General features: G+C 40.1%; 3 protein-coding genes across 3 annotated transcripts in view; all 3 read right to left on the bottom strand.

The window, feature by feature from the left end:
* Positions 1-10,105, bottom strand: part of mmp16a (matrix metallopeptidase 16a (membrane-inserted)) — a gene marked incomplete at its 3' end in the record, with an annotated part of 97,824 nt that extends 87,719 nt beyond the window's left edge. The window contains exon 1 of the mRNA XM_025054684.1: positions 9,212-10,105. Coding sequence (XP_024910452.1) covers positions 9,212-9,339 — 128 coding nt within the window. The remainder of the gene's footprint in view (positions 1-9,211) is intronic.
* A 772-nt stretch (positions 10,106-10,877) lies between these two features.
* pomp (proteasome maturation protein) lies at positions 10,878-12,770 on the bottom strand. The gene is made up of 6 exons (XM_008307640.3): positions 12,655-12,770; positions 12,288-12,385; positions 11,997-12,057; positions 11,755-11,856; positions 11,248-11,341; positions 10,878-11,143 (listed from the first exon to the last, which is right to left on the bottom strand). Exons 1-6 carry the CDS (start codon positions 12,655-12,657, stop codon positions 11,076-11,078), a joined length of 426 nt encoding a protein of 141 aa, XP_008305862.1. The 5' UTR covers positions 12,658-12,770; the 3' UTR covers positions 10,878-11,075.
* Positions 12,771-13,187: 417 nt separating this feature from the next.
* nsmaf (neutral sphingomyelinase (N-SMase) activation associated factor) lies at positions 13,188-27,000 on the bottom strand. Its single transcript, XM_008307639.3, has 31 exons — positions 26,862-27,000; positions 24,359-24,445; positions 23,684-23,762; positions 23,535-23,596; positions 23,293-23,329; positions 23,098-23,148; positions 22,923-22,994; positions 22,743-22,790; positions 22,590-22,642; positions 22,370-22,499; positions 22,215-22,286; positions 21,980-22,088; positions 21,353-21,529; positions 21,189-21,268; positions 20,986-21,076; positions 20,420-20,483; positions 20,262-20,313; positions 19,821-19,941; positions 19,588-19,719; positions 19,451-19,493; positions 19,199-19,362; positions 18,113-18,224; positions 17,429-17,487; positions 17,248-17,315; positions 17,088-17,155; positions 16,633-16,756; positions 16,036-16,119; positions 15,291-15,441; positions 14,787-14,889; positions 14,565-14,674; positions 13,188-13,930 (listed from the first exon to the last, which is right to left on the bottom strand). Exons 1-31 carry the CDS (start codon positions 26,897-26,899, stop codon positions 13,836-13,838), a joined length of 2,736 nt encoding a protein of 911 aa, XP_008305861.1. The 5' UTR covers positions 26,900-27,000; the 3' UTR covers positions 13,188-13,835.
* Positions 27,001-27,173: the final 173 nt, after the last annotated feature.

Below are 27,173 nucleotides of genomic sequence, written 5' to 3'. Positions count from 1 at the left end.
GATGGATGGATGGATGGATGGATGGATGGATGGATGGATGGATGGATGGATGGATGGATGGATGGATGGATGGATGGATGGATGGATGGATAGATAGATAGAACTTTATTAATTTTAATTCATCTATAATTAATTTAATTAATATTAATTAATCCCGCAGAAGTTCCTTTTGGGAAATTTTGGGTCCCTCAAGTCCTTCCTTCTGTAAAATAATTATTTTCAAAAATTGCACAAAATGATTGAGATATCATCATTCAAGTCTACGGAACCATTTGAAAAGAACTATTTTATATTCAAATAATCTATTTTAAATTGGAGAAAAAAAAACAGCGGGTCCTCGGACGTCCTCGACTTATGTCGTTTCATGGTTACGACGCCATCTCCCTTCGGTTTGTTAAGCAAGACTTGTTCCATCATACCGACGTGCACCGTTAAAACAGATTTACGTAGTACACTGGGTACTTTTTGCCCTTAGTGGTCAACGTTTTTTTTTTTTGTATCTAAGACCGCTAGCATCTCTGCCTCTCCTTGGTTCCTGTTCCTACCAACAAAGGCAACACTTCGCATCTACTTTAGCGGAAAACCAACCACAGATGTACGAAAAGCTGGAGGAAACAGGTACCATAGGTTTGGTACCATTTATATTTTCAAGACTGGGTATTTGAAAACATTTTTTTTTTTTTACACCCTACTGTCTGTTTTTTAGGGGGAGAAAAAGGATTTAACCACAGGACAAGTTCCCGAGGAAGCTTTCCGCTGATTCCGTGGCTCTTTTCTATGACATTATTAACTGTGCATGCTAACGCGCTTCCTTTGAAGATGAAACAGAGGACGATGAAGTTTTAGAAGTCGCTGCCTTTGTCTGAGCTCTCCCAATCCCCCGATCACCTCATCACAAGAGGCCGAGGGCAGATGTATAGCCAACAGGACGTGCCACAGCTTTGCTTCCAGCACTGACCTCCTCTGATGACAACCATATGCTTGTTAAATACGGGTGGCGGTCGGGGCGGACGGGGGGGGGTCGGGGGGGAATTCATCTGTGTGTATGTGTGTGTAGATCTAGACAATAGAAGAACCACTTACAAATCATTTCCAATCTATTTTTTTTAATGACTACAAAATAAAAGGGGGGTCCTCGACTCAGGTCGACATAACTCGATTTTCCCGCTGTACATCAGTACCTCTGTCACTCCCCTACGCTAACACAGAGGTAACATCATAATGTAGGAAATAAAAACATCAGAAGAGTCGGACTTACGCCCGAGAGCCATAATGAAGGGGAAAGTATTTCCAAGAAAAACAACTGCGGCCCAATACCAAATGACCTATGGACCGGCATCGGTCCCCGGACCAGGGGTTGGGCGACCCTGCTATAGACCATATCAGGTTCCTAATTAATTAATTACCTTACTTACAATGTCATTAAGTGCTCTGTTTAAACAGTTGCTTCGAGGCCATTATTGGCTCTATAATTCATGTGTCTTTTGTACAGCGACAGTCGCTCGGTGTAGACACGTCGACCCTTTTGTACGTACAGCTATTGCTCCAGATGCTATTGTTCTAACCCACTTTCAGGTCTGGTCCACGGCCAGAAAAGAATATATTAAAGTTGTCATTCCTCCAAATCCGAGCTATGTATCTCTGCCTTGCTTCAGATCAGAGGAGTATTGGCACCGATATTCTGTTATAGTAAAGAAGAGAAGTGGAGAAAAGTTCATTCATTTTTGTGTTTTTGTTCTGCTTCAGAAAACTCGAGCACAAGCGCGAGAAGGCTAGCATTTCCGCATAATTTTCATCATTTTCATCATTTTCACTCAGGATGTCAAAGGAATATTTGAATCTAATTATTCACTAGGGAGATGCGGATCGATTAATCGCGATTAATCACGACTAATCGTGACCCCAATAAGGCATCATTTATCATGACATAAAAAGGTGAAGTCTTCATGCATCGATTAATCGTGATTAATCACGACTAATCGTGACCACAATTAGGCATCGATTAATCGTGATTAATCGCGACTAATCGTGACCACAATTAGGCATCATTTATCACGACATAAAAAGTTGACGTCTCCGCGCATACAGTACATGCTGGGTATGCGGATAGGTATATTAAAAACATACCACTCTGCCCATGAATAAAAACCTTTCCCTTTGATAAATCTACAAAAAATAATTAACATGGTCATTCCGGCAACCCAACTTTTTACATATTACTAGGACAACTCAATAGTTGCTGCAACGATGTGAGTATGTGTGAAAATTAAATTAATAATATACGGTATCACGGGCCACACGTACAATAAAGACAAACAAAATTACACGACTGCAACACAAGGTACATCTAAAAGCATCAATAATTACAAAAAAAAATAAAATTACTACACAGTGGACGCAGAGAAAAAAAAATCGCGCCAGGTGCCGGTAGTTGTCGCTAGTTGTCGCTAGATGCTACTATCGCTAGTTTCAAGACTGTGTTCTTTGACCATCCAGTCAAATCACTCAATTCGCCAACATTACTGTATGCCAGCTAGAAGGTCTTGTTGTTTCCAACTCAAAATCTGATTGGTTAAAGAAAGCAATCTCATTACCATTGATTTTGTGCCCGAACTCCTGATTTTGAAGGCCTTAAAGGCAGATTTTCTTTCACCCTGGCAACACATGAGGTTGAAATATGATTGGCTAAAATAAACAGAACAGACTATATGTTATTATTTTATAAATATTCATGACGAATATATTTTGGAAACCAGTCGCTGACTCTGATTCTGGCCTAGACGTTACGCCACTGTCGACGATCTCGGTGAGACTCCAGCCTGATCAGAGCTGATTATAGGATATCACCGTCCCTCTCTGGGGATGAGACGCATCCTGCCGGCTCTGACTCACAGTAACGGGAGATCACCGTCAGCATCTGTACGCATCTGAGTGTGAATTTTCATTTCATTTCATTCGAAATGTCACCCGAGTCACACCTCCCATAACCGCCTTGTATTCAATTTAAAGAAGACACATTCGTTTGATCCGTGCTCCTTTGTAGGTACTGAGCTATTTCGCTCGAGGACGATATTGACGTGTTTGCAGCTAACTGTCGCGTTCCGTCTCCTAAACTCCCAGTGAACTCGATATCCAACGCTACTCGTTTCCACTTCAAAAGATACCTGGGATAGAATCTAATATGAGGATATCTGTTCAGATATCGACCAGATAGCCAGTTCCAGCAACTGATAAGGAGATTCCCTGGTACCGATCAATTTCTGCGAGCGAGCTAGGTCACAATTAAGCAGCAGGAACAGCACTTCCACGGTTTGTGGAAGACGAAAAACACTGAGCAAAAACAACAGATTTGGGAATTTCTATCGACATTTGAGTTGATTGGTTACACAAGATGGGAAAGATCGGTGTCAGACATCGGCCGATGTACAAACCCCAGGTATCGTCCGCACTGAAATCTGTGCACCCCTAGGTTTAAAAGAAAGAAAGAAAGAAAGAAGGAAAGAAATTCACAATGGTACAGGAGTAGCAGATACTGGTACCCAAGCCTAGAGTGCCCTCTAGTGGCTGTCAGTGTGAAATTCTATATTTTAGCGTATAAGTCGCAAACTGCTACATTTGCTTTCCTTTGTTTTTGCTACACTGGGGTTGTTTCTTTGGGAGCTATTTTTCCTTCATGGCGTAAAATAAATTCTTCTGATGTTTTTATCTCCTAGATTATGATGTCATCACTGTGTTAGCATACCTGAGCGAGACTACTTATTTACAGTATGTGAGTTCCGACTTGTGAAAATCAAGTCGATCCGAGAGGAGAAATGTTAACTGTCTCGTACTGAAAGGGAGACAAATGTCTCCTACCTGGAAGCGTGAGATGATAAACAGCTTGCTGTCGGTTTTGTTGTAATTGAAATTGATCAAATTAGCTGGCAACCATCCATTCTTATCTCTAATAAGGAACATTGTGGCTGGGTGAGAGAATGCAAAAACCGCAACGGCACAACAAAACGCAGCCTTTTATTCATGAATAGCGAAGCCAACGGGCGGCCGCAGCTGAGCCTCGGAAACTTTAAAAGAAGCTGAACTCCCGCTTTATGACTTCGCCCGCGGCAATTAGCCTCTTTATCTGCACTGCTCATTCGCTTTATGGCATTGTTTGCTTTGTGGATGTGCTGATTTTTTTTTTTTTTTTCTTCAATGCTGTTTACTCGCATAAAGTGAAAAGTCCAACAATTCACGAAATACTGCACTCGCTATTACAAAGGAAAACCCTTTAGTTTTTTTTTTAATAAATCCCCTGCGGTGCCTAAGTGTTGCTTTGCTTTGCTCCTTCAAAATCCGTGTTTTTTTTTATCTGCTGCAGCCTAATATTGTGTTGTTGCTGTTTTTTTTTTGTTTTTGGTTTTTTTTTATGATCTTCATTTATTCCGAGGATCTGTTAACGCCTAAACGCCCAGCACTTTAAAGTGATAAAGTGCAGCAAGGAGCAATCTGTTATTTCTGTGATGCGTTTACGGCCTTTGTTTCCTGTTGTTATCAGCTAGCAGCTGCTGGGCACGGATTCGGCCAGTGAGCGGCAAGCCCCGACTAATCGGTTGCACTGGTTATCTGCCGTCCCGCAGTTTGCGTCGCAACTAACGAAAACAAACCGACCAACTGTTGGTTTCTGGAACCACTTACGGTACTGTATAAAAATACTTGTTAAAGTTAAACTCGAACACAAAATACTCTGTGGATCCAATAATCCGACCTTCGATCTTCTTATTGTTGCTATTATACAAGCTACCACCGGTCCACCATAAATAAAAGCTAACAATATATTTATATATTTTGACATACTTTATGACTCATCTACAGTAGCGGAGCTAGCTTTTAGCTCCCGTGTTTTCCTTGTGCACATGTAACAAACGCCTGAATGCAAGCTTAGCAGGAGCCAAACAAAACAACACCATAGTCCCACTGATGGATTAAAGGGTCAGAACAAAGGTTTTCTATGATCTTTAATCCCTCGCTGATTTCCTTCCGTCAACTTATCCAACAGTGCTACCGCTAGCGGTGTTCTAAAGAGCGAATTCTAAACAAATCTCATCAGGACTTCCGGGATTAGACCCCATTTAAAGTCTTTAGAGAGGTATGACTGATCCCAGAACAGCCTGCGTTGCAGATGCTGGTGTCCACTCTCTGTCGGTAGAACAAACACAATAACGTGTCTGACCTGGTTTCACCTCGACACATCTGCCCTTCTAAAATCGTGCACCGAGACAATTTTAATTTGATCTGATTTTTGAAAAATATGAGGTTTTTACATACGCATTTACCCCCAAACGGCTACGAGGGATCTTCGTCTAATAGGTTGTTTTTGACGAGTCTATTTTGACGTCGTGTTGTGCTCCAGAGACGTAGAGTCATCGTGCGTGTCGGAGGAGCCACGGTAGCAATAAGTGGGTGGAAACAAAGACTTTCAAAACCACCGCTGACTCCTACAAACCGGAGCATTTGCAGACAAACGACCGCTCGCAAATGTTTGGTTTGGTTTCAAAGAGATACCCGAGGCATAACGTGCCGCGTTGGCGAGGGGAAGGACTTTTTCCCCTTCGCCAAGGAGTTCTTCCGAGACAGAAGAATAATAAGTTAAGGAGGGTTCCCAGAGTCCAAAACAAAAAATGTTTATTGCTAGTGCTCAGTGGGAGGACAGACATCCTTGTTCCCTAGCAAGACAAGTGATGCCTCTTAAGATATCTTCAATAAGTTGCCTGCTAGCCAGTCAAGAAGTTGTCTTATGCACGCCTTTCACAAGGCTTTGATTGTCATCTGTGATGTCATCTTTTGCCCACACAGCAAGAGATTCCGACACGCGGGCATGTGCACGGTACAGCCGCCGAGTTTATATACAGCCATTAGTCTCTTTGAGGTTCGCTCATTGTGGGATCGTCGCACGTTTCCGTGATTCGCTCCATCTAAACCGCGGTAGCACTGTAAGCATTCATCTTCTTCCTCAAATAGATTGAACGGCAGATGATATCATATTGCTGCAATGCTGCCCTCTCTTGGTCATATTCAGTTCTCTCAGTTGAGGCAACAGCTAGCATCGATCTCCTCACCCGCCTTACCTGGGCAGACAGAATGCTACAACTGTCAATCTTATGTCCCTTTCCTCAAAATTTTGCTCCACCTGTTTCTTATGCACACGCCGTCTATTAAAAAGTTAAGGTAGAAAAATCAAATTGATGCTAACTGCTAAGTAGTTAGCTAGATCCATGCACAATTACTTAGTGCATCTATAATCGCCTAATAGGTCACATAGGTCACAGTAGGTCATCGGTTTACCACGTCCTCGACACAACGACATTTCACGGTTACGACGCCTTCGCTCATAAATTTATTTGGAAAGTTCGGTTCCATCTGTCAACGTACGGCGCTAAACAAATTTCGCACGGGAAGTATTCGGTAATTAGTTGGTAATTAGCAACGGCGCTAGATGCAGACGACAGCTTTGTTTACATTTGGAACACTTTGTTTACATGGAGCTGTGCTACATTTACTTTCTTTACATTGTGTTTTTTTTTTTTGTTTTTGGGAACTTTGTGCCCTTCATTATGGCTTCCAGGCAGAATGTTTTTATTAAAAACTGATGTTTTTATGTCCTAGATTATGATGTTACCGCTGTGTTAGTGTGTGTAAGTGACATTTATGTACACTATGTGAGTTCCTACCTATGGCATAAAATATGGCATAAAATCGAGTCGTGCTGTAGGAACAAAACTCCGACACAGATTTGACAAACTGCTCATAGCCATTATCGCATTACCAACAACACCATTTTTACAGTTTTATGGTAATGTGCCGAAACGTGTTTATCATCACAAACAGTGAACAGGTGCAGCGCCTGACCGACTGTGAGGGTGAATGACTCTGTGCCACTGAAACCCTGCTCAGCCTTTCGCCTGCGCATTCTGGAATATTCTGTGATGGCACTCTGTGTGACTTAAAATGTTGCCACTGACGTCTGTAACAACTCCGATTTACATTTGCATAAAGGTCAGGATAACAGCAGGTGTGACGCACTGAAGCATACAGTCGGATGAACTCTACGCTGCACGCACACCTCCCCTCCTCAGCCAGCGTTATTTACGGGTCACGTCATCACAGATTACACCGTCCCATTAATAGATGCTGAGAGGGTCCAAGTGGGCCAGGTCACAGACTGAGTGAGCACATTAGCTGATGTAACACAATACATATCTTGTTGTGGTAATTGATACTGTATAATCGTCAGCGACAGCGCAGACTTGGACTCTCTGACCTGTTATCATGAGACGCGCTAATGCTAACGATTCCTAGTAATGATCTGAAAGTCTGTTCGGTCCAAGGGTTCCGGGAAGACGACGTGATGTGATTTCGCTAAAGACCGAAGAGCAACGATGAAAGTAACATATGAACATACGAAAGGGACGGCCGGACTTAAACGCACGACTCGGGATGGTGGCGAAGGGAAGAGATTTTGCCAGATTTAACACATCATTTTAGCCAAACACTACTAGTGCACTTGCATGTACTAGCCAGGGCTAGCTAGCACGAATAGCTCTACCATGCCCCTAGAGGACAGAAGTTATTACACCGCCCCCGAATTTAAATACTATTAAGGGCCTGGTAATATTTATTTGATTATCTGAACAAACCACTGTACGAGTTGCTGGCACCAGCATTAGATTAATAAAATGAGCTGCAATGCTGCCATCTAGTGGCTTTCACTTTCATATACAGCCGTTTTTCCCCGAAATCTTTTGAGGCCACGCGTCATTTGACAAAACCTAGGAATTATCCGAGGAAAACCGAAGCGTTCCTGTCATTGTATCAAAGCAGTTTTTTCCGATGACTTAATGAATCACAGACATATGGAAGAGCTATTGATCAAGGATATCAGAGAACGACTTTAGAGCAAGATTATACGAGCGAGAGCAGAAAGACAGCTCGCAGACCATATAATCAGAAACCGAAAGGGAAAGAGAGCAATGACGCTGGATGGATTGAGGTTCTTCTAGCATCATCGATTTAAACTGCGGGGACAAATCATTAAACCCACGCTGCTGTGCATTTGCACTGCGAGAAATACTTTCCGCAATTCAGAGGAAATTCATTAAAGAGCCGAGAGAGTGGTCGATGACGGTGCTCCTGTGGTCTGAGTCGTTGGGCTCAGCAGCACTTGTCACAGCAGCAGCTCTTCCATGTCTACGTTGGGTTTTTTTTTTTTTTTTCAATCTGTAATTCAGCGTAGTTAGGGGTCGTTTAGATCGAACCCGGGATATGGAGGAGACTTTGCTTTTGAGCAGACAAAAAAACAGATCCTCTAAAGGAATGTTTCTAAAATATTTTCATATATATAAAAAAAGAGTTGGTGGCAATCAGTAAATGTCTATTAATAAGTTGTTAAAAAGTAGTTTTTATACAGTTGGGGTCGGGTAGTCACATTAACATAAAGTATGTAAAGTTGCGATATACTCTGACACGGTTTGATCGGAAAATGCCCTTCCTGATGAATCCTGAGATGCCAAGTAAGAAAATTTAAAAAATAATACCTAGAGGTGATTATATTTGGCCGACTGATATTACCGTACTGATATTAGCATAAGTATGTAATATCCCTAAAAATCGTTATCCGCTTCTGTACATTAATGAAAACCCAATATCTCAATGCCCGGGTTTCGCCAGTTTACAGCTTTATAGTCTCATAGTCTGTATGTTTCTTTAATGCAGACTGTTTATAAAACATACTGCACAGCAATTGTATTTCAGATTATTGTCTATTTTCTTTTTCTTTTTTAACCATCTATTTATGCATACATGGATGCATTATTATAGCAATGCACCTCTTTGAAGTCCAGCATTGTGTATGCTAAGTGCTTTGAGGAAGGGACATTTCTTCCATTCCACTTCACGTGATAAGTGTATGTGAGGTCACTGGGGGGGCTCTGGTGTTTTGTTTTTTTACTTACTTCTGATAAGTGTATGTGAGGTCACTGGGGGAGGCTCTGGAGTTTGTTTGTTTGTTTTTTTTTACTTTACAACACGTCATGTTCACCGTCTGCCCTGAGCTAACCCCGGACTGAGTGTTGACTGTTGTCAAAGACTACCGTGTGATAGTGTACCCTGGTCTGAACTGTAGCTGTTAAAAGGCTACGTGGAACCTGAAAGCAATGTATCCGGAAAGCGTACTTACCAACACGGCAGCCGGACTTGATTCACTAGTGGACCAGTCACGTTGTTGTGGGCTCGACGGGCTGATGCTGCCATCTCAGGGTGAAACGCACAATCAGCAACCGAGCGGTTAAGAGAGGAAAAAAACATTTGTTAGTGCAAACACAGAAAACAAAAAGTCCAGGCGAATGATACAAAATAACAAAGTATAACTGAGAAGCGTTAGTTTTATAGTGTAAAATAACCATAACTGCTAAAAAAAAACAAGCGGCGAACAGAATAGAGCGTTGTTATCCAGGGAATCGAGTACAGATGCGGGGATTTATCTCTCTACTCGCTTATTTAATCTTTGATTTAAAATGACTTAATGTCCACATTTTCGCGGTTTTTGTTGTGAACGCGTGTTATTAAACAACTTTAAGCAGATTTCAGATGACTTTATTTAGTTCCGTGTACATCTTTATTGCTAATATAACGTAATAACCGTAGTGCGCAACACAACTTCGGGTCACTGATCTCCCGGCATGCACTGCGACACAGTAATATTCTAAAAACAACAGAATAAAATGTTAAACAACATGTTTTATTTCATTTTCTTGCAGTTATGTTGAAAAAAGAAACGCCTTAATTTCTGTTGACTCGGTTTTTTAGATTCAACCTGGCACCTTGAGTTAAAGTATATTTAAGTTACAGCTGGTTTAAATAAAAGAGAAAGACGTGCTGTGTCCGGCTGGTCCGATGGCAGTGAGATTTCAATTGATCGCAACAGTGAGTTACAGAACCTCTACGTTTCTTCTCTCCCCTCCCTCACCGCCGGCCTTGACTAGCCTTTTGTGTTCAAATTAAATTTAACTTAAGCCAATTTTTATGACAGTGCATCTATGTCAAATAAACGGATATAAATATAATTATATATTTATATATAGGTCTACATATGAGTAAATGACAATTATTAGCATATATTTAGAATTCTTATACTTAACAGAGAAAACTCCAGATAAATGTGCTTATAAGATATGTTTAATAAACATTTAGACACATCTACATTAATATAGGCTTGGTGTCATTGTATAACGTTTGCAAATATGTTTAGCCTTACCTGTAGATATATTAATAACAAAAATAAACTTGTCTGAAAGTACTATATGACATTAAATCTCAGATATCTAAAAGTACGATGATATTCACATCGTTACTCGTGCCGCCCTTTCTCAGGAGTTGATTGGCTTTTTTTGCCCGCTGTGTTAAGACTGTTCGGATATGCGTTAGGAATCGGCCAACTGCCTCAGGGTACACTATGCAACAGTCTCCTCTTCGAACGTTTGAGATTTATATGCCGATTCCTAGACTTGCCGCTGGTGTTAAAAGATGATAACACTGCCATCTAGTGGCGACGAAACTCCCCTTCACGGGTTACAAAATTGAAATGCATTATGGGAGTTGTAGATTATAGGCAATTGGGATTTTTAAATGGCTATTTCTTTTTTGTATGGAATTAATCTTCTCTTTAGCTATCGCGAGTCACTTAAAATTTCCCCCCCAGAAAAGAATCCATGTGATCAATTTTCATTAAGTCCTTGACCCCTACACACAAACTGCAATTGATTAAGGTTATATTTCATGCACTTTTTATCTAAACAATAATCCATGTATGAAATATGACATATATAAACAGACACCTGATTATATAGGTTGAAATGTTTATTAGAAATACAGCCCAAATTTTGATTCTAGTAAATATGAACCACCCACATCTACGTCTGGTACTTTACGAGCTGACACAGGATGAAAACTCCACAGAATCTGACTTACTGACTAAATTTCAGGAAGAAATAATAAAAAAAAAAAATTCACAAATAATGTTGAGAATCTGAAGCACTATTTAATCACAACATTCCCATCTTGTATTCTACCATCATATGAGGCTCTCCCATCATTTCACTTTGTGCTGGATCTGAAAGGCAGTGAGAGAGAGAAAAAAAAAAAGAGCGTCACATTACATTATTAAACTGTCACTTTGGATAAAAAGAATACATGAAAACAAGGAGAGGTGCTGACCGTTGAGGATGTCTTCAAAGCCAATGGTATCGTCGCTGCCTCGCAGCGTGTCAAGGGCCAGGTTTGAACTTTGTAAGAAAGGCAAACGCTGGATCTGGAGAAGGAAGGAAGAACACGAGTTTCGATTAGCTTGTATTAGGAATGTCCGATAATATAAGCGATCCGTAAGAATCTGTAAGAATCTGTATCAGTTTTTGCTCTTATAATAATGTGACCTGAAATTAGATTTGGAGAAAAACGGCTGTATATGAAAGTGAAAGTCACTAGATGGCAGCATTGCAGCCAGGGGATTTCATGTAGAAGCTGGTGCCAGCAACTCATACATTGGTTGGCATTTCACTTAAATAACCACAAGGCCACCAGTGCCCTATCGGTATTGGTTGATATCAGAATTGGAAATTAAGTGTTTGGACAATATCTGCAAAAAATGTAATGTCGGACATCCCAAGCTTGTATGTATGAGACATGGAGCCGTGACAGAGGTAGGGGTATGTCCTATGCAGTTACCTGTCGGGCTGCCTGGTACTCCATCTGCAGTTTAAGTGGGGCATGAAGACCCTGGATATTCCTGAGTGTGGAGAAATTCATCTTGTCCTGGTTGAGCCGGAACTGAACACAACAGTAACCACTGTTAGACCACACAGGAATTCTATTGGACCTACTACAGACATGAATCGATATCTTCTCTGGAAGAAGAAGAGAAAGATATAGAATATTCCGGATTTGTGACAGGTTTCAGGACCACTCACATTTTTCTCCGACAGTTCCAGTGGGTGGCTCGGAAGGAGCTCATTTTTCACACTGCTAAAGCTGTTTGAAAAAAAAAAAAAAAAAAGAACATAAGGTGCTTCCAAAACATTAGTATAAAACATTTTTTTTGTAATTATGACAGAACTCCTTTCAAATAGAAAAAAACTCTAAATATATTGGGTACATGTAGCTGTATTGAATCCAACAATTGGCAACTTTATCATCTGCTAACGATGTAAGCTATGCTGAACACTGTAATATCGGGTATTTTATTCATCATTACGCCTCACCCGCCCCTTAGAGAATCCTGGACTCCAAACTGTGACTGAGGACAAAAACCTGCCACAGGTACACTGTCCTTCAGCTGAGAGCGGAGGCCTCTGGAGTTCTGTCGGTTACACAAACAAACAACAGACAGTTAAACATTTACGTGCGTCAACGCCGGACAGTTGGAGTTAGTTCAACACAATTCGAACACTCAAAGCATTACTAGCAGTTAGCATTAGCATCAGTGACTAATCACATCCAGCATTGACGGCTGTATCTAAACGCGGCACATAAACTCCAACATTAATTACCTATACACAAATTGAAACTGCGACTGTCAACAACAAAATTACAAATGAAAAGAGAAATATAACCAAAAAAACGTCCTACCATTGTTACTCGGTCAAGTCTACTTTAATTTAGTTTCTCTTCGAAAAAGGAACTGTCGCGATTTAACTGCGACACATCCGGTCACCGGAAGTGTAAGAAAGCGTCCGCATTAGGCGTCATATCTCATAGAATCCCAAAATAAAAAGGTTTTCTATTTGAATTCATTTTTTGTCATTGCAGACGAAGTCAAATAATTACGCTTTAATTGCATTGGTAGTGTAAAAATTATATATATTTCAAGTAGTAAAAAAATTAACGAAAAACCCTTTTATTGACACCATTTAAATACTTTCTTTTTCAAATACGCTAAATGGTGCAACTCCTTTTCTACATAAAATCGATATACGAATGTTTTTAATCAAATTTTCAATTAAAACCATTCGGCCATTGTGTTTATAAATATACATTTTATGAATTGTATATATACATATTAATATTATAATTCTAATTGTGTGTGTGTATATATATATATAAATATATATATATATACATACATATATATATTGAAATTAAGTCCACACTGTTTTGCCAAGCAACATCACACAATGAGTATAGACATTTTAATGTCCATTAGTAACATTTTTACATCCTTGCAATGTATTGTTTAAAAATCTCCATTTACAGAAACATTGCTTATTTGTCATGGCCTACAATTTGCTTGGTAAAATAGCTAACACTGCTTTTTCATACTTTGGTGTCTCAGCAGTTTCCAGTCTGCAGGTAATAATTTAGGACATATCTCTTTTCAAGCTCATAATTATAGTCTTAATCTCATAAGGCTCTGGAAAATAACACAGAGAGAAAAGAGAACAGAGAGAAGTATTTTTTTGATGTAAGATGTAAACTGAATAAACACGTGAGTGGCATGTAGCTCTGACAGGGTGAGCACACAAAGAATAAAACATAACATTTTTCAAAAAAAAAAAAAAAAATCACAACATAAAAAATGAAAAGAAGCAAATATGCAGTCAAACTTTTTTTCTCTCAAGCCGCAGATAAATGTGACGAGGTTTGTCGTAAGGGGAGCAGGTGAAGGAGAGTTAGCAATACTGCGATATTGTACACTAACAGTATAATCTTCACAACACCGTCCCACCAATCTGTTAACAGTCAGATTTTGCAGGACAACAACCAGGCTGTCGAACTTGGGCTCCGCAGTAGATTTGCGCAGGAAGTGCTCTTCAACTCTGCAGCTTCCAGAAGATCATCTGTCTGTCCTCGCCTCCTGTGATCACCGTGCTGCACAAGTCGTTCATCCACATTGCTGTGACTGCGCCTGGACACAGGAAGAACAAGTTGACGTGATGAGAGTGTACACGTTCCAATGGCGCCCACTGGAGGGACAGTACAAATATCGTTTGGCTAAATCCCCTGAAAGGAATAACACTGAACTATTACCCCTGTTCATTTACATCGTTAAAAAAGTCTGAAGATTATGGATACTTGAAAATATTAAAATTGTATCAAATACTACATTAGAATAAACCAGTATTAGTATATCGCCATGGCACACCACAAAGCAAAAAAAGTCCATAGAAGTATATTCAATGAAAAATGGATGAATTTCAATTTATTTACTTAGTATGAAACCTGAGCCCGTTCAGTTGAACACAATGTTGACACACCTGCAGGAATTGAAGAAAAGTCAATTTTGCTGACTTTTACGCATACAATGTTGCAAAAACATTTAACCTTTTTTTGCACCAATAGCAGAGCAAATCTGTTATAGTACATATCATATTTATTGTTTTTCTGTCTGTGACTTATGACAATTTTGTTCTTTTACATACTGTATACCTTACTATGAACTTATTTAAATAGATGTGGTGGGCGGTCCCTGCTGGAGGTCCGAACTGCTTGGCAAAATTTCTCTAAGAAAGCCGACACTTACTACGATCCTAATGGTCTACCTGTGTGTGCGGTTATTCTCTTGGTGACTGTGTTGCTGAGCAGGTCCCACAGCAGCAGGTCACCTGACCGTCCGCCACACAGGACTGAGTTTCCGTCCCAGCAGAAACACCTGAAACCGGAGACACAGCATCATCTTGAACTCTGTAGCCAAATGTTAGCTTTATTCTTACCGCTACAGCTAGCATGAGATGAGACAATCCTTAGTGCTGCTGTGACTTTACCTCTGTTCCTCCTCCGCTTTCACCGATGAGATCACCATTCCCGTCTGGACATCTATGACCTTCATGCAGAGGTCGGCACCGGTTGTCAGAACATGCCGGCTGTCTGAGGACGCAAAAACAGATCGAATCCTTGTAAGTAAGTCATGGTTTCGAGCTAGCTCGAAGCCGTCTGTATTCATTCTTGGCCAGTATTGTCTGATCTGTTGTTTAAATGCTTTTTTAAGAGCAGTGGTCCCCAACCCCTGGGTCGCGGACCGGCACTGGTCCATGGGTGAATTGGTACCAGATCGCAGAGACAGAAGGCATAACTTACATTATTTCCGATTTATTTATTCTGATTCTGAACTATGTTTTGTTTTGAAAAATTACCGGTATCTCATTTTCATGTAGCTTTGAGGCTACAAAAAAAATACATTTGGAAATTCTAGTATTTGTGAAATTTCAGAGCAAACTATTCAGACGTCATTCGTCAGGACGGACACTGAGGAGCTAAGGAGTTCGTACCAGGACTGAAAGCTGTGCAGTGGATGGTTCCTGTGTGACAGTGGACTTGATGAAGTGTGTCATAGCTGCTGGTGTCCCAGATGGTAACAGTTCCATCTTTACAGCCACAAACCAACAGAGTCCCAGCAGGATTTAAAGCTATAGTGTTTACCTGAAGGAGAAAAGATGGGGCGGTGAGTTTTAGCGTCGCAAACATGAGGCACCCTCAGGCACTCGGACAGTCAAAACCAGTGAAGTGACTCAGACATTGAACTCATGTCATATGCACATGATGAACAACACAGCCCCATTGGGTAAGATAATGAGAATATTATGACAAATAACAGTATTTCTTGAATAGTTTCAATCAATAATAACATAAATACTTATTAATAACAATAAATCCATGGGTTTCCCCTTAGTTCCCATGCAAAAGAAGTAGAAGTATATGAGAAAATATTCATATTTAATGAAATATAATTTTACAAAACATCATGAATATCAAGTATTTGTGCTTTTTTTTTTAATTTAAATTCCTCTAGCTGACCGAATTGAACCCCCTAGCGGACCGGTTTTGGCCCGCGGGCCTTAAGTTTGACACCCCTAGTCTATAGCGTTTGGATGTTTTAAAGTTTAATTCTATTTAGTCGCAATCCTAGGTTGAGTTGCATATACAATACATTGCAATACATTTAACTGATAATAACGTGAAATACACAGATTTGAACTGTTTCGATGAAAGAAAATCGTTCTCATCGTTATTTACCCCAGTGTCGTGCTCCAACTCAGCCAGCAGTTCGCACTGGGATCTCTTGTTAGTGGAGGAGCCATCTGACACACGCTGCCAAACCTACAAAAAAAGAAAAAAAACAACAAGAAAATAAGCTAACTTTATACGGACATAAAGCACATTATAAATCCATGCTTTACTGGAGAAATTTAAAGTGAAACCCAAACAGCTGAAAATATCCGTATCGCAAATTACGTGTTTGGACAATGTCGGCATATCGGATATCAAAAGGCAAAAGGTTAAAATCGGACATCCTTACCAAACAGCTGAAAATATCCGTATCGGTCGATATCAGAATCGGAAATTACGTGTTTGGACAATGTCAGCAAAAAGTTCCCCAAAAAACCAACACAAATGTAAAGACAGTAAATGTAGCACAATCCAATGTATGGCTTACAACCGTTGAATGTAAACAAAGTTGTCCTCTGCGTATAGCGCAGTGTGACAACAGATACATTTACGGGAGATGGCGACGTAACCACGACGTCCTGAATCGAGGACCTCCTGTATTCGATATATTTTTTTGGCATTTCTTTTTTCTAAGCAACATTCCATTGCTCTGTCGTTTCTCACCTTAACAGTAGAATCCCACGATGCTGTGTACAGCCGGTCTTCAAACCAACACAGCTCGGTCACCGCGTCGTCGTGACCCATGAGCGTGTCCTGTCGTCTGCCGTACGGGACGGAGTAAAAATACCTATGGGGGTAAGAGGAGACAGCAAAAAAAAAAAAAAAAGCCGGAGTGAGCTAATACATTCTAAAACCTGTAGACCAGTGGTTCTCAAACCACAGGCCTTCCCTATTAGCTTCCACCACACAGGAGAGATGTTTATAAAGTTGTTTATGTTTAAATGTTGTATTAATTGCGCATGGTACGTTTCAGATTTATTCACTTAAAAATTTTAAAATGTGAAAATATGAATTTTCCACGCGTACCACTAGAGGGCGCTCACGTACCACTGGCGGTACGCGTACCATAGTTTGAGAACCACTGCTGTAAATGTGGACACACACTCTGATGTACGTACACATTGTTGTCCCACGAGGAACAGGCCACCGTTTTACCATCGGACAGCATCAAACAGGACGACAAAGCCTGGGAAACGGTGAAGACGGGAGAGGATTCAGAGGAGATCGGGACGAGGGGGAAAAAAAAAAACAGGAGGACAGGAAACGGAGCTTGCGTACCATGTTGGAGAAGGACATGCTCCTCTGGAACTCCTTCAGTTCTTTGGAGAACATTTTGAGCGTGGAGTCTGGAAGAAGAGATGAATAAAAAAGTAGCCACAGCAGCTGACGAGAACTACTCTACCGGAATAATGCTAGCATACTATTTTCTATATGAAGGATTTCAAAATGTAGCCCAGACCTTGTGAGGTGGAGAAAACTGCTGCTCCGTCCCGGCTGACGGTGATTCCTGTCACGGCTCTGTACGTTCGAGGAAAGAAAGACGCCTTAGATTCAAACTTCCAAGTCGATTTGTGAATGAAGTGGCAAAAAAATTTTTTTGGTAAATGTTTAATGAACATCAGCATGAAACTTACCAAGGTTTAATATGGTATGTATTTAACTTAAATATATACCTGTACCATGAAAAACATTTACACTAAATACTTTTGGGGGAAAAAAAAACACATTCTTAGACAATTTAAATGTAATATTGGTTTATTTAATTTAAAGTTAAAATTCTATAGCAGGTCCAGTCATTTTCTTGTATTTTAATATATGTATTATTATTATGTTGATGTTACATTTTATGTATGTAAGAACTTTTTTATTTTACATGTCTTGAAAGGATGACGTGTAAGGCGGGCGTGACAACCGCTACACCGCGGAAGCACAAAGGTAATCTAATCGTATCTGATCTGATCTAATCTAATCTAATCTAATCTAATCTGATGTAATCTAATCTGCTCTAAATCAGTTTTTTAAAAAGTTCGAGGTTGCTGCAGGTGTGTCTTTTCATTCGTGCGCACTTCCTCGAGCACTTTCAACATGACTTTGGTTTGTGACGACGCCATAAACTCCTGCGCAGACAAAGCGGCTCACTTACTCTTTATGGATCTTGTGGCTGCCCAACCGTGTCAGATCGCCCATGTTTGCCCAGGCCAACTTCCTGCTCTCCTCCGTCAGGTCCTCGAATGACGAGTCCTCGCACGGCGAGGCTGAAAAAAAAAAAAAAAGGAAGGTTGGTCCCNTCCCCCCCCCCGTCAGGTCCTCGAATGACGAGTCCTCGCACGGCGAGGCTGAAAAAAAAAAAAAATGGAATGTTGGTCACCGCTTCAGCATTCAGAAGAATCACCTTAATTGTCATTGTACACATATGGTTCAATGCATGCTCACACCAATGAGTGGAGGGACAGGGGAAAATACTGGATATACACTGTACGTCATTCTCCCTATGTTTTAAAATGTGTTTTTTTTTCTAATTAATTTAGAAAAATAAAAATCAATCAATGTGTTTTTTGCATCCCTTTACATATATACATACATATACAGTATATAAATATATATACACATACACATATATATACATATATACACATATATATACACATATATACACATATACACGTATATACATATATACATATATAAATATATATGTATAAATGGCTGAAAAAAATGCTGCGGAAAATGATCCAAATTCACTTGAATGGACCGAAAACTATTATTCATTTATTTTCATATCATTTTTCATTGCTCGTCAAAGCATCAAAGGCAGAACAATTAAATACTCTTCTGCTAGGTGGCAGCAGATGGCTATGAAAAGTTTAAAAAAAAAAGATAATCAGAGCCGTTGAAGAAGATCTTTGTGAGTGTCTTTCTTCAATTCCTGCCAGTATATCAGCGTTTTTGTTTTCCAACTAAACAGGCTGAGATTTCAGTCAATTATGAGGTCATTTTTTTTTCTTTTGTACTGCAATATGAATGAAAGAACACTTAACGTCAGCATTTGTTATACAGTAGCAGTTAAATAAAATATTTAGTGTAAATCTCAACCTCTCTCAACTGCTAGTAAAATCCGAAAAAACGTGGGTTCATTTTATGTAAAATACATAAATAGTACGATAATATCTGACAGAAAATACTGCACATAGAGATATATTTTATTGTGTTTTACCGACACGAAATTTACCTGGAGACAGTTCGCCGATGCTCGAGTTGGTGCTGAGGCTGCGGCTGATTTGAAAGCGCGGCGTGATCCTCTGAGGGTGAGGGCTGCTGAACAGCTGTTTGGGCGTCTGGCCAAACTCCAGGATCTGCGTCAACATGGCGATTCGCTCATCGGGATCCTTGATGCTTTGGAGTGAGAGGTTGATTCGGGAAGTCAAATTGAGTTAAAAAATTAAGCAGGAAAGGAAATCATGAGGGACTTCACTGTAAATACCTGTCACAGTCCATGCCACCTTCGTAGGTCAGTGGGTGAAACACTGCGGAACAACCAGACAGGAAAGAGTTTGTTTTGAGTTTGGAAAGATCGCGCGGCGAGTCGTGACGTGATGCCCACTAGTCTATATGTTCTACCGTTGTGGGCCGCCACGGCCTCGCTGCCTTTCTGTTTGAATCCGAACACCAAGTCGATCCACTCGTGAAGGTTCTCCGACACGTGCTGACTCTCTAGCGCCGTCCTGTTCTTCTGAAGGAAATCGCTGGGTTCTGGACAAACACGAGACACGGCGTGAGGTAAACAAACAACACTGAGATGAGCTGTCGAACAGTTGGATCAGTCGAAACAAGAAAAAAAAAAAAAAAAAAACCTGAAGCCCACGGTGGAAGAACGACATCACCAACCAGGCTTCCGTTCTGCCTTCGGCCCAAATCCAGATTCAGCTTGTTTTCCAGAAAGCTGCTGTCGTTGCCGTAAAACTCAGGGATCAGCTACGTGAAAGAATTTTTTTTTTGTATTAGTTAATTGCTGCTCTGTGATTTCATTTCAAAAACAGGGTTATATTAGTCAGTTGTATCTAACACAGGGGCATCAACATATGGCCCGTGGACCAAAATCGGCCCATTAGAGTGTTCAATCTGGGACGGTTGATGAAGAACACAAATACTTCATGTTCAGGATATGTTTTAGTAAAATTATATTACATTAAATATAAATACATACAATTCACACGCCTGCACTAACACTGTCTTCAAAACCATCCGACAGCTGTAAAAACACCTCAGAGGGAAATAATATACTGTAGTGTTACCTCTTTAAAGTCGGTAGCTCCCTCCAAACAGTTCTTCCAAGTTTCAGCAACACTGTAAAGATAGAAAACGGGTCAGCTAAACACACATACACACACACACTTCCTCCCATTTTTATACCACATTACTAATACTACTGACATCACCGGTAAACATGCACCTGTTAAACATGCGATCTGCGTGGTCAAAGCGTCCGTTCTGAATACACAGCATGTGTTCCGGAGCTGCAGGGAGAAGACGCAGTCAAGTCAAAAAGCACTTATCTTCGGTCATAATGTATTCATTCTAAAATGGTGTAAAAGTATTTTTTTTTTATTATTGTATGATACTTGTTTAATTGAACACAACGGTTATAAACCCGCAGGAATTGAAGAAAGCAACACATTAAGATCTCCTGTGACATTTCTGGAGTCTCATTTTTTTTTTGTAGCCATCTGCTGCTGCCCCCTACTGGAAATGCATTTAATTGTAAATTAATGCAAATAAAATAAGACAATTTATTAGCAGTAAGTAGATAATGGGTTTTGAGACCTGTTGTGGAATTTGATCATTTTCTAGAGTTCATCTTGACTCTTGCATGAGTGCCGCTTGTAATTACAACTCTGACTTAACACTTGGGAAAGTGTTTGTCAGCTCTTGAAAATAAAAAAAAATATATTACAGAACGTAAGAATGTGCTCCGTTTGATCTCGACGTTATCTCGCACGACATATCGGTACCACGTACCAACTCTGACCAGGTAGAAGAGGACGTAGCCTGGAGATGAGTAGTGACTGCCGTACATGAAACGAGGTTCCGGCATGCCTCGGTAGCGAGCCTGTAGACAAGACAGGGTTTGTGTTCGGAAGTGTTCGGAGTGCGGAACTCGAGATCAGCTGTGCTGACAGAGCAGAAACAGGATGACATCACAGTTGAAGAGAGAGACTCACCAGCAGTCTGTCTAGACGCTCTTTGTTCAAAGCGCCCACTGGTTTGCTCAGGTCTCTGAACGTGGCGGGATCTGTCATGTCTGCGAAGCGGAGAGCCGGGCGGATTACGTACTGTACGCACAGAAATACACACACAGCACTTACCCCAGTAGCTGTTGACCCACCTAAGTATTTGTTGGTGTAATCGGCAATAACCCAGGGGAATATGGGATACTGGGAAAGATCGTTGCAGCTGCGGTCAGCCAGGTTGTTGAGGTGGAGGAGATACTCGTAGTTGCTCAGATGACCTCGCTGCCATTGGAGCATGTAGCTCTCCGCTGTGTGCTCCGTCATGTGGTTCTCTTAATCAGAAAAATAAGGTTTTGTCAAGTTTATTTTAATTATACTAAACCAAAAACAAAAAATAGTGCATTTTGATCTAGTCACGTATAGTAACAGAAAAAATATATACTATTTGCTAGCGTCCGATATGAACCTTTTGCCGATATCCGACATGCCGATATTGTCCACACACTCAATTTCCTATTCCGATATTAACCGATACTAATTTAGCCTGCTCACTCAGGCGATGGGTTAAGTAGTATTCCTCAATTATATTTTTGCCATGGCACCCCCTAGTGGACAAACGTTTTTTTCACGCCCTGTCCGCCAACCCCAAAATGAAACACCATTGAGCGCTTGGTATGATTTGCTTATTTATCTGTATAAAACCACTGAGCTGCAATGCTGCCATCTAGTGACTAGAGGCAATTGTGTTTCAATAAAAGCTCTTCAGAGCACATTTTTCTCACCAAGGAATGTTGCAATGTAGTAGTAAATCTCATCTCGGTCGGCCGTGTTGTAAAACCTCAGGTAGATGTCGGAGCACAAGTCATTCTCAGAGCAGAAAACCTCCAGACCCTAGGGACCAGAGTGAACACCGATGGGATCAGACATGTTTTTCATACAAACATACATCCAGGTGGTACTCCTTTACATTCATAGTACACTGTGACTCCACCTGCCCCCCCCGCCCCCGTCACTCACCAGCGGCCTGAGGCAGTGTCGTCTTTTGTAGATCCTCCTGATTCTGTGGAGCTTGATTTGAATCACGTGTTTCTGAGGAGACGATTAAAAGCCTTTTAGTCCAATCCTGGACTCATTTAGACTCAAGAATTTCAAGGGCATATATGTCACATTACTGGATATCCATTGAGTGGCTGGAAGTAGAGATTCTCATCAGTTACGCAGATGTGTCCGGGGTTGGACACGAGGGGCGTGACCATCTCCACCTCGCATTCCATGTGAGGCTTTTCGGCCACGTTCTGCAAGCTTCACAGCACAGGGACATCAGACTGTCAGAGACACCCGTGAAATTAATAGAAACGGATGAAATCAAAATCTTATCTGAGAGCGACATACCAGTTCTTATCGAACGACGACCTGGCAAGTCGCGACTGTAGATTCGCTTCAATCTAGAAAGAACCGCAGATAACTCAGCCACTATTAACTAGTGATTTTTATATACCGCATTGCACGGGCCTAAATAGACGTAGAGAAACGTTAGTGACTTGCCATTGCAGTCTGGTCGCCGAGCTTTTCCAGACAGGATGCTCTGTGGAGCTGTAAAAAAAAAAAAAAAGAAAAAAAAAAAGGAGAGTTACAGTAAGCCATTCCTGCAGAGTGCATTAAAGCAGCCGTATATTCTCTTCAAAAAGGAAGTCAGACTAATAAGTGTAAACCGTGGCCGTATACCTGTAGTAAGGTTTGAACGACGTCTTCCGTTTTACTCCACACCTCCAACTCAAAAGTCATTTTCTTTGCACCCTGGTAAAACATGGAGAGGATTTTACGTTTTAAAAATCCCGCTGCTGGAGATTTTAATTTTTGTCAGATAGCACACGTTGACAGCGATAGTGTCTCAACTCACCCTCTCATTTCTGTATGGTGCTATTATGTTGCCTTCTTTAATGTATATGACCTGAGTTCAGAGAAGAAAAAATATTATATCACATACATATATATATATTTTATATACACACATATATATATATATATATATATATGAACAAGTTTAAACCCAGAATATTTTTAGCTATTGCAACAGAAAATGTTGATCTCCTACCTGAGTGCATGATATAGAAATGATAGGAGGGCATGGCCTGTAAAATAATTAGGAAATGTTAAAGAATCGAAGAACGGAATGGAATATATTGATAATATAAAATAATAATATTTATATTATTGTTAGAGAGAGGGAGAGAGAGAGAGAGAAGGAGAAAAAAAAAATTGTCAGACATTGAGTCGGTGGGGCAAAAAAAGGTTGCGCCTCTATACTACTACATTTGACTCATCATCATCGCTCACTCGTTGAACGGGTTGTTCTCTTTCTCGACAAAATCGATTTCCTTACAATCTCGAAGAGGAATCTGTGCAAACACAAGACGGACAGAATACAGTTCAGTTCACTTTAAATGTGATCGCAATACGACGATATACCACGACCTAAAACCAACCTTTAGGATTGGCTCTGACAAATCCTCCGCTTCAAATATGATCGATCGGGAACACACTTTAAACGAGCCTCGCTTTTTTCTGGAAGGCGAATGGCGAAACAACAGTCAGCAATGATGAGTGCAAATGGGACATCGACATTAAAAGTGACAGTGAATGGATAAGATCGCATTCGTACTGACATTGCAACTGTGTGACGAGCCTACATTAGTGTCTGCTCAAGTCTTTATAACAGGATAGAGATGATGTTTACACAGCTGTTCGTACATGCTGATAACTGCCATAAGCCGCACTTGGCTTAAAACAAGAAATATTATATGAAATACATTGGCAGTGGTGCATTAGTGAGGGCCTACAACTGGTTTAACTGAACAGAAATATGTTTAAATTTTTATCTTTTTTTTTTAATAGACAGCTAATAAACATAGTCATAAATCGTGTCTATGCAAGTTCTACAATTTTTTAAAAATAAATTGTACACATTTTTTTGTAATTCTTTTTCAGTCAGCCGTTCCTTCAAACAAGATGTCATGACGTAACGCTAAGAGCCAGCTTAAAAATTCTCTCCCAGTATGTCAACAAAGAATAAAACACATTTAAAAAAATATTGACATTTTAAATTCTCTGAGGCATTCAGTGAGTGTTGTTACTAGGCTTGATGATGGTAGACACATTACCTGTCCTTTTTTGAACTGCCTGACAGATGGTAGGCAGTGAAGTGTTCAAAATAATATTCCTCCAAATCCAGCAGGAGAAGAGAAAACCTGGGTAGAAAAAAAAAAAAACAACAGACACATTGTCTGAATGGTGCAATGCTTCTTTTTTTTAACACACTGCAAAACGCTAAAATTAAGAGTTTCCTAAAATAGTTGGATATATTTAGTTTCCAGCAGTTACTTGAAACCGATAAATTTCTCCGGAATGCCTGAATTCACTAGAACTATTCCAAAGATGATTCATCAAGCCCTGAGTCAACATGGGTTTATTTTTTTAATCAGAATTGTTATTGTTGCCATATAGGTTCTTGTCAGTAGATTCTATCTCTAACTTCGTAGCCTTTGCTATTTTTTAAATTATATTTGTTAAAATTAAGATCATTTACTATTCTTAACTATTAGTTGTATGGTAGCATGGCCATGTGATGGCGCTCTTGTCAGCCTCTGGTTTTCCAACTTATTACATACACTTAAAACATGACGCCAGGGCTTCAAACTTCAATTTCCTGTAGGTCAGGGGGCCCCAGCCCCCGGTTTGGGGGCCGGTGCCTGTCCGTAGGTCATTTGGTACCGGGCCGCAGTGGGACACAGTAAAAAATGTACTTCAGTTTTACTAATTTACGTCATTCTAAAAGACAGTCCAGTCATATGCTTTTACTTTTTTTTTATTAAAAGATAATCTGCTAATGTTTAAAAATAGGTTATTCAGACTCCAATACTAACAGAAAAAAGTCTAAAAGATGTTTTATTTTGAAAATTGAATGAGCCTTCAACGATGGCGCGGTATTACCAGTCTGCTATAGATGATATAGCAAATGGATCAAGTTACAAAGTGAAGCCAACAAAGTGCCAGACCTCAAAGACAGGCTACTTCTCATTCAATCCATGAGGTCATTCAAATGTTTCTTAAACGCTTAAGCTCTCTTTCATTAGATTCAGAGTTTCTTGTAAATAAAGATTACATTTTTAGGAAAAAAAACCCCAAAAGGAATAGGAAACAGCTATGTAAATGTCACATCATCACACATTTGAGACTGGTTACAGAAAACTGTGGTGTAAATAACACATCTCTTTACACCATGCCATGCCTTGGCCCTAGAATCTCTGGCATTTGTCTAGCGCAGGCATAAGCAAACTAAGGCTGGGGGGCCAGATGCGGCCCATTCAGCCTTTTAATCCGGCCCGCCAAACTTTTCCAAATTATATTATTGATTTATATTTTCATTATACGTCCGCCTTATCCCTGCAATACCCATGTTTCCCGGATAAATGGCATAGAAAACAATAAAAACATTGTAGAGTTTTTGCCTTTATGCATGACTTTTAATAACTTCCTGCAATAAATACCAAAAATTCTTTATCAAAGAATCCAGCAAACCGTTCCTGATTTTGATTTCCGCCTTTGTCGTTACGATGAATAACAACGGCTTCTATTGTTGTTTTCAGAATCACACATACAGTACACCTGGGAGCAGTCGGAACTTTCCCACCAGTAATATCATATGTAAACAGTAAAGCCATTAATCATGGGTAAAGTTTTGTTGTTTTTTTGCTTGTCAAAATATGGATACACTGTTTACATAAGAAGATTTGCAAGACTGAGAATAGCCTCGAAACAATCATTCCAAAGCAAAAGGAACGAATGCAAAAAAACAAAAAAAAAAACAAACAAAAAAAAGAATCTACGGATTAGAAAGATTGTGCAGTGGAGCCAGTATTGACACAGTTAAACAGTAAAGTTAGATAAGGCATACAGTGTACACCCTTACATCAGTCTAATGATTCAAATAAACATGTAACTTACTGATATGACAGCAATGTTTACAATATGCTAATCTTAGGTGGTTAATTTTTGAGAAGTAAAATACCAGCGTGTGAATAACGCTAAACATTTTAGACTGTATTCTTGAATTATTTATTGTTTTGAAACATTGCCATATTATCTTTTTAATGCAGAAAGTAAGGGGATATGACTGCTTCTTCGACGACTTCTTTTTGAATGAAGTAAATTAATAAAAATGAAGTACATTCTTTCACTGTGTCCCTCTGCGGTACCGAGGGTTGGGAAGAAGAAGAAAAAAAAAACATGCTAACCCAGACAGCTGTTTATGTACATTTTTCGGAGCCTTATGGTCATTAATTTAAATGCTCAAGATAAAAAGAAAACTATCTTTCTGCAACACAAAGTCGTGTTTGATACTGTTTTCACTGAATTAGTCAGACATTATCTATGTCCCATTTACCAATTTCACAGAGGACAATAGCTCAGACCGGGGATCAGAACTCATCACTTGTTTTGTGCTCACTGTTCTGTTTGTGCTGATTCTGAATCAGCCCCATCACATATAGCCGATAACCGACCTCTTATAAGCTCAGTGGCTCAGTCTGACGTCATTAACATGCATTAAAAATAACCATTTCGCACAAAGCAACATTAGGGAAACACGCGTGACGCAGTATTTACCTCTCTTTAGTTCTGGCTGGTGTCTTTAAAGAAGCCATGACCGCTCGGTCTCCTCTGTTCTGTCGGGACTGTGAGCAGCCTGAGCTTCGTAAACACGGAAACCAGCAGGAAGTGGCTTGACTGTCTCAAAAATGTACACGCAGATGGACCACTCTGAGGCGGTTTCCGAAGACAAGCTGCTTCTCAGATGCGTTTTCAGTCATTATTGTCCATTTTCAATTACAATTACAATTCTACTGAATAACTTCTACATAACACTCCGTATTTCACCTCTCTTCCAAAGTTGGCACATTTGGTTGTTACTATACTACA

The sequence above is a fragment of the Cynoglossus semilaevis genome, chromosome 3 (assembly GCF_000523025.1).
Source record: "Cynoglossus semilaevis isolate Cse_v1.0 chromosome 3, Cse_v1.0, whole genome shotgun sequence".
In the NCBI taxonomy this organism is placed as follows: Eukaryota; Metazoa; Chordata; class Actinopteri; order Pleuronectiformes; family Cynoglossidae; genus Cynoglossus; species Cynoglossus semilaevis.
This window is presented reverse-complemented; position numbering and strand designations above follow the sequence as displayed.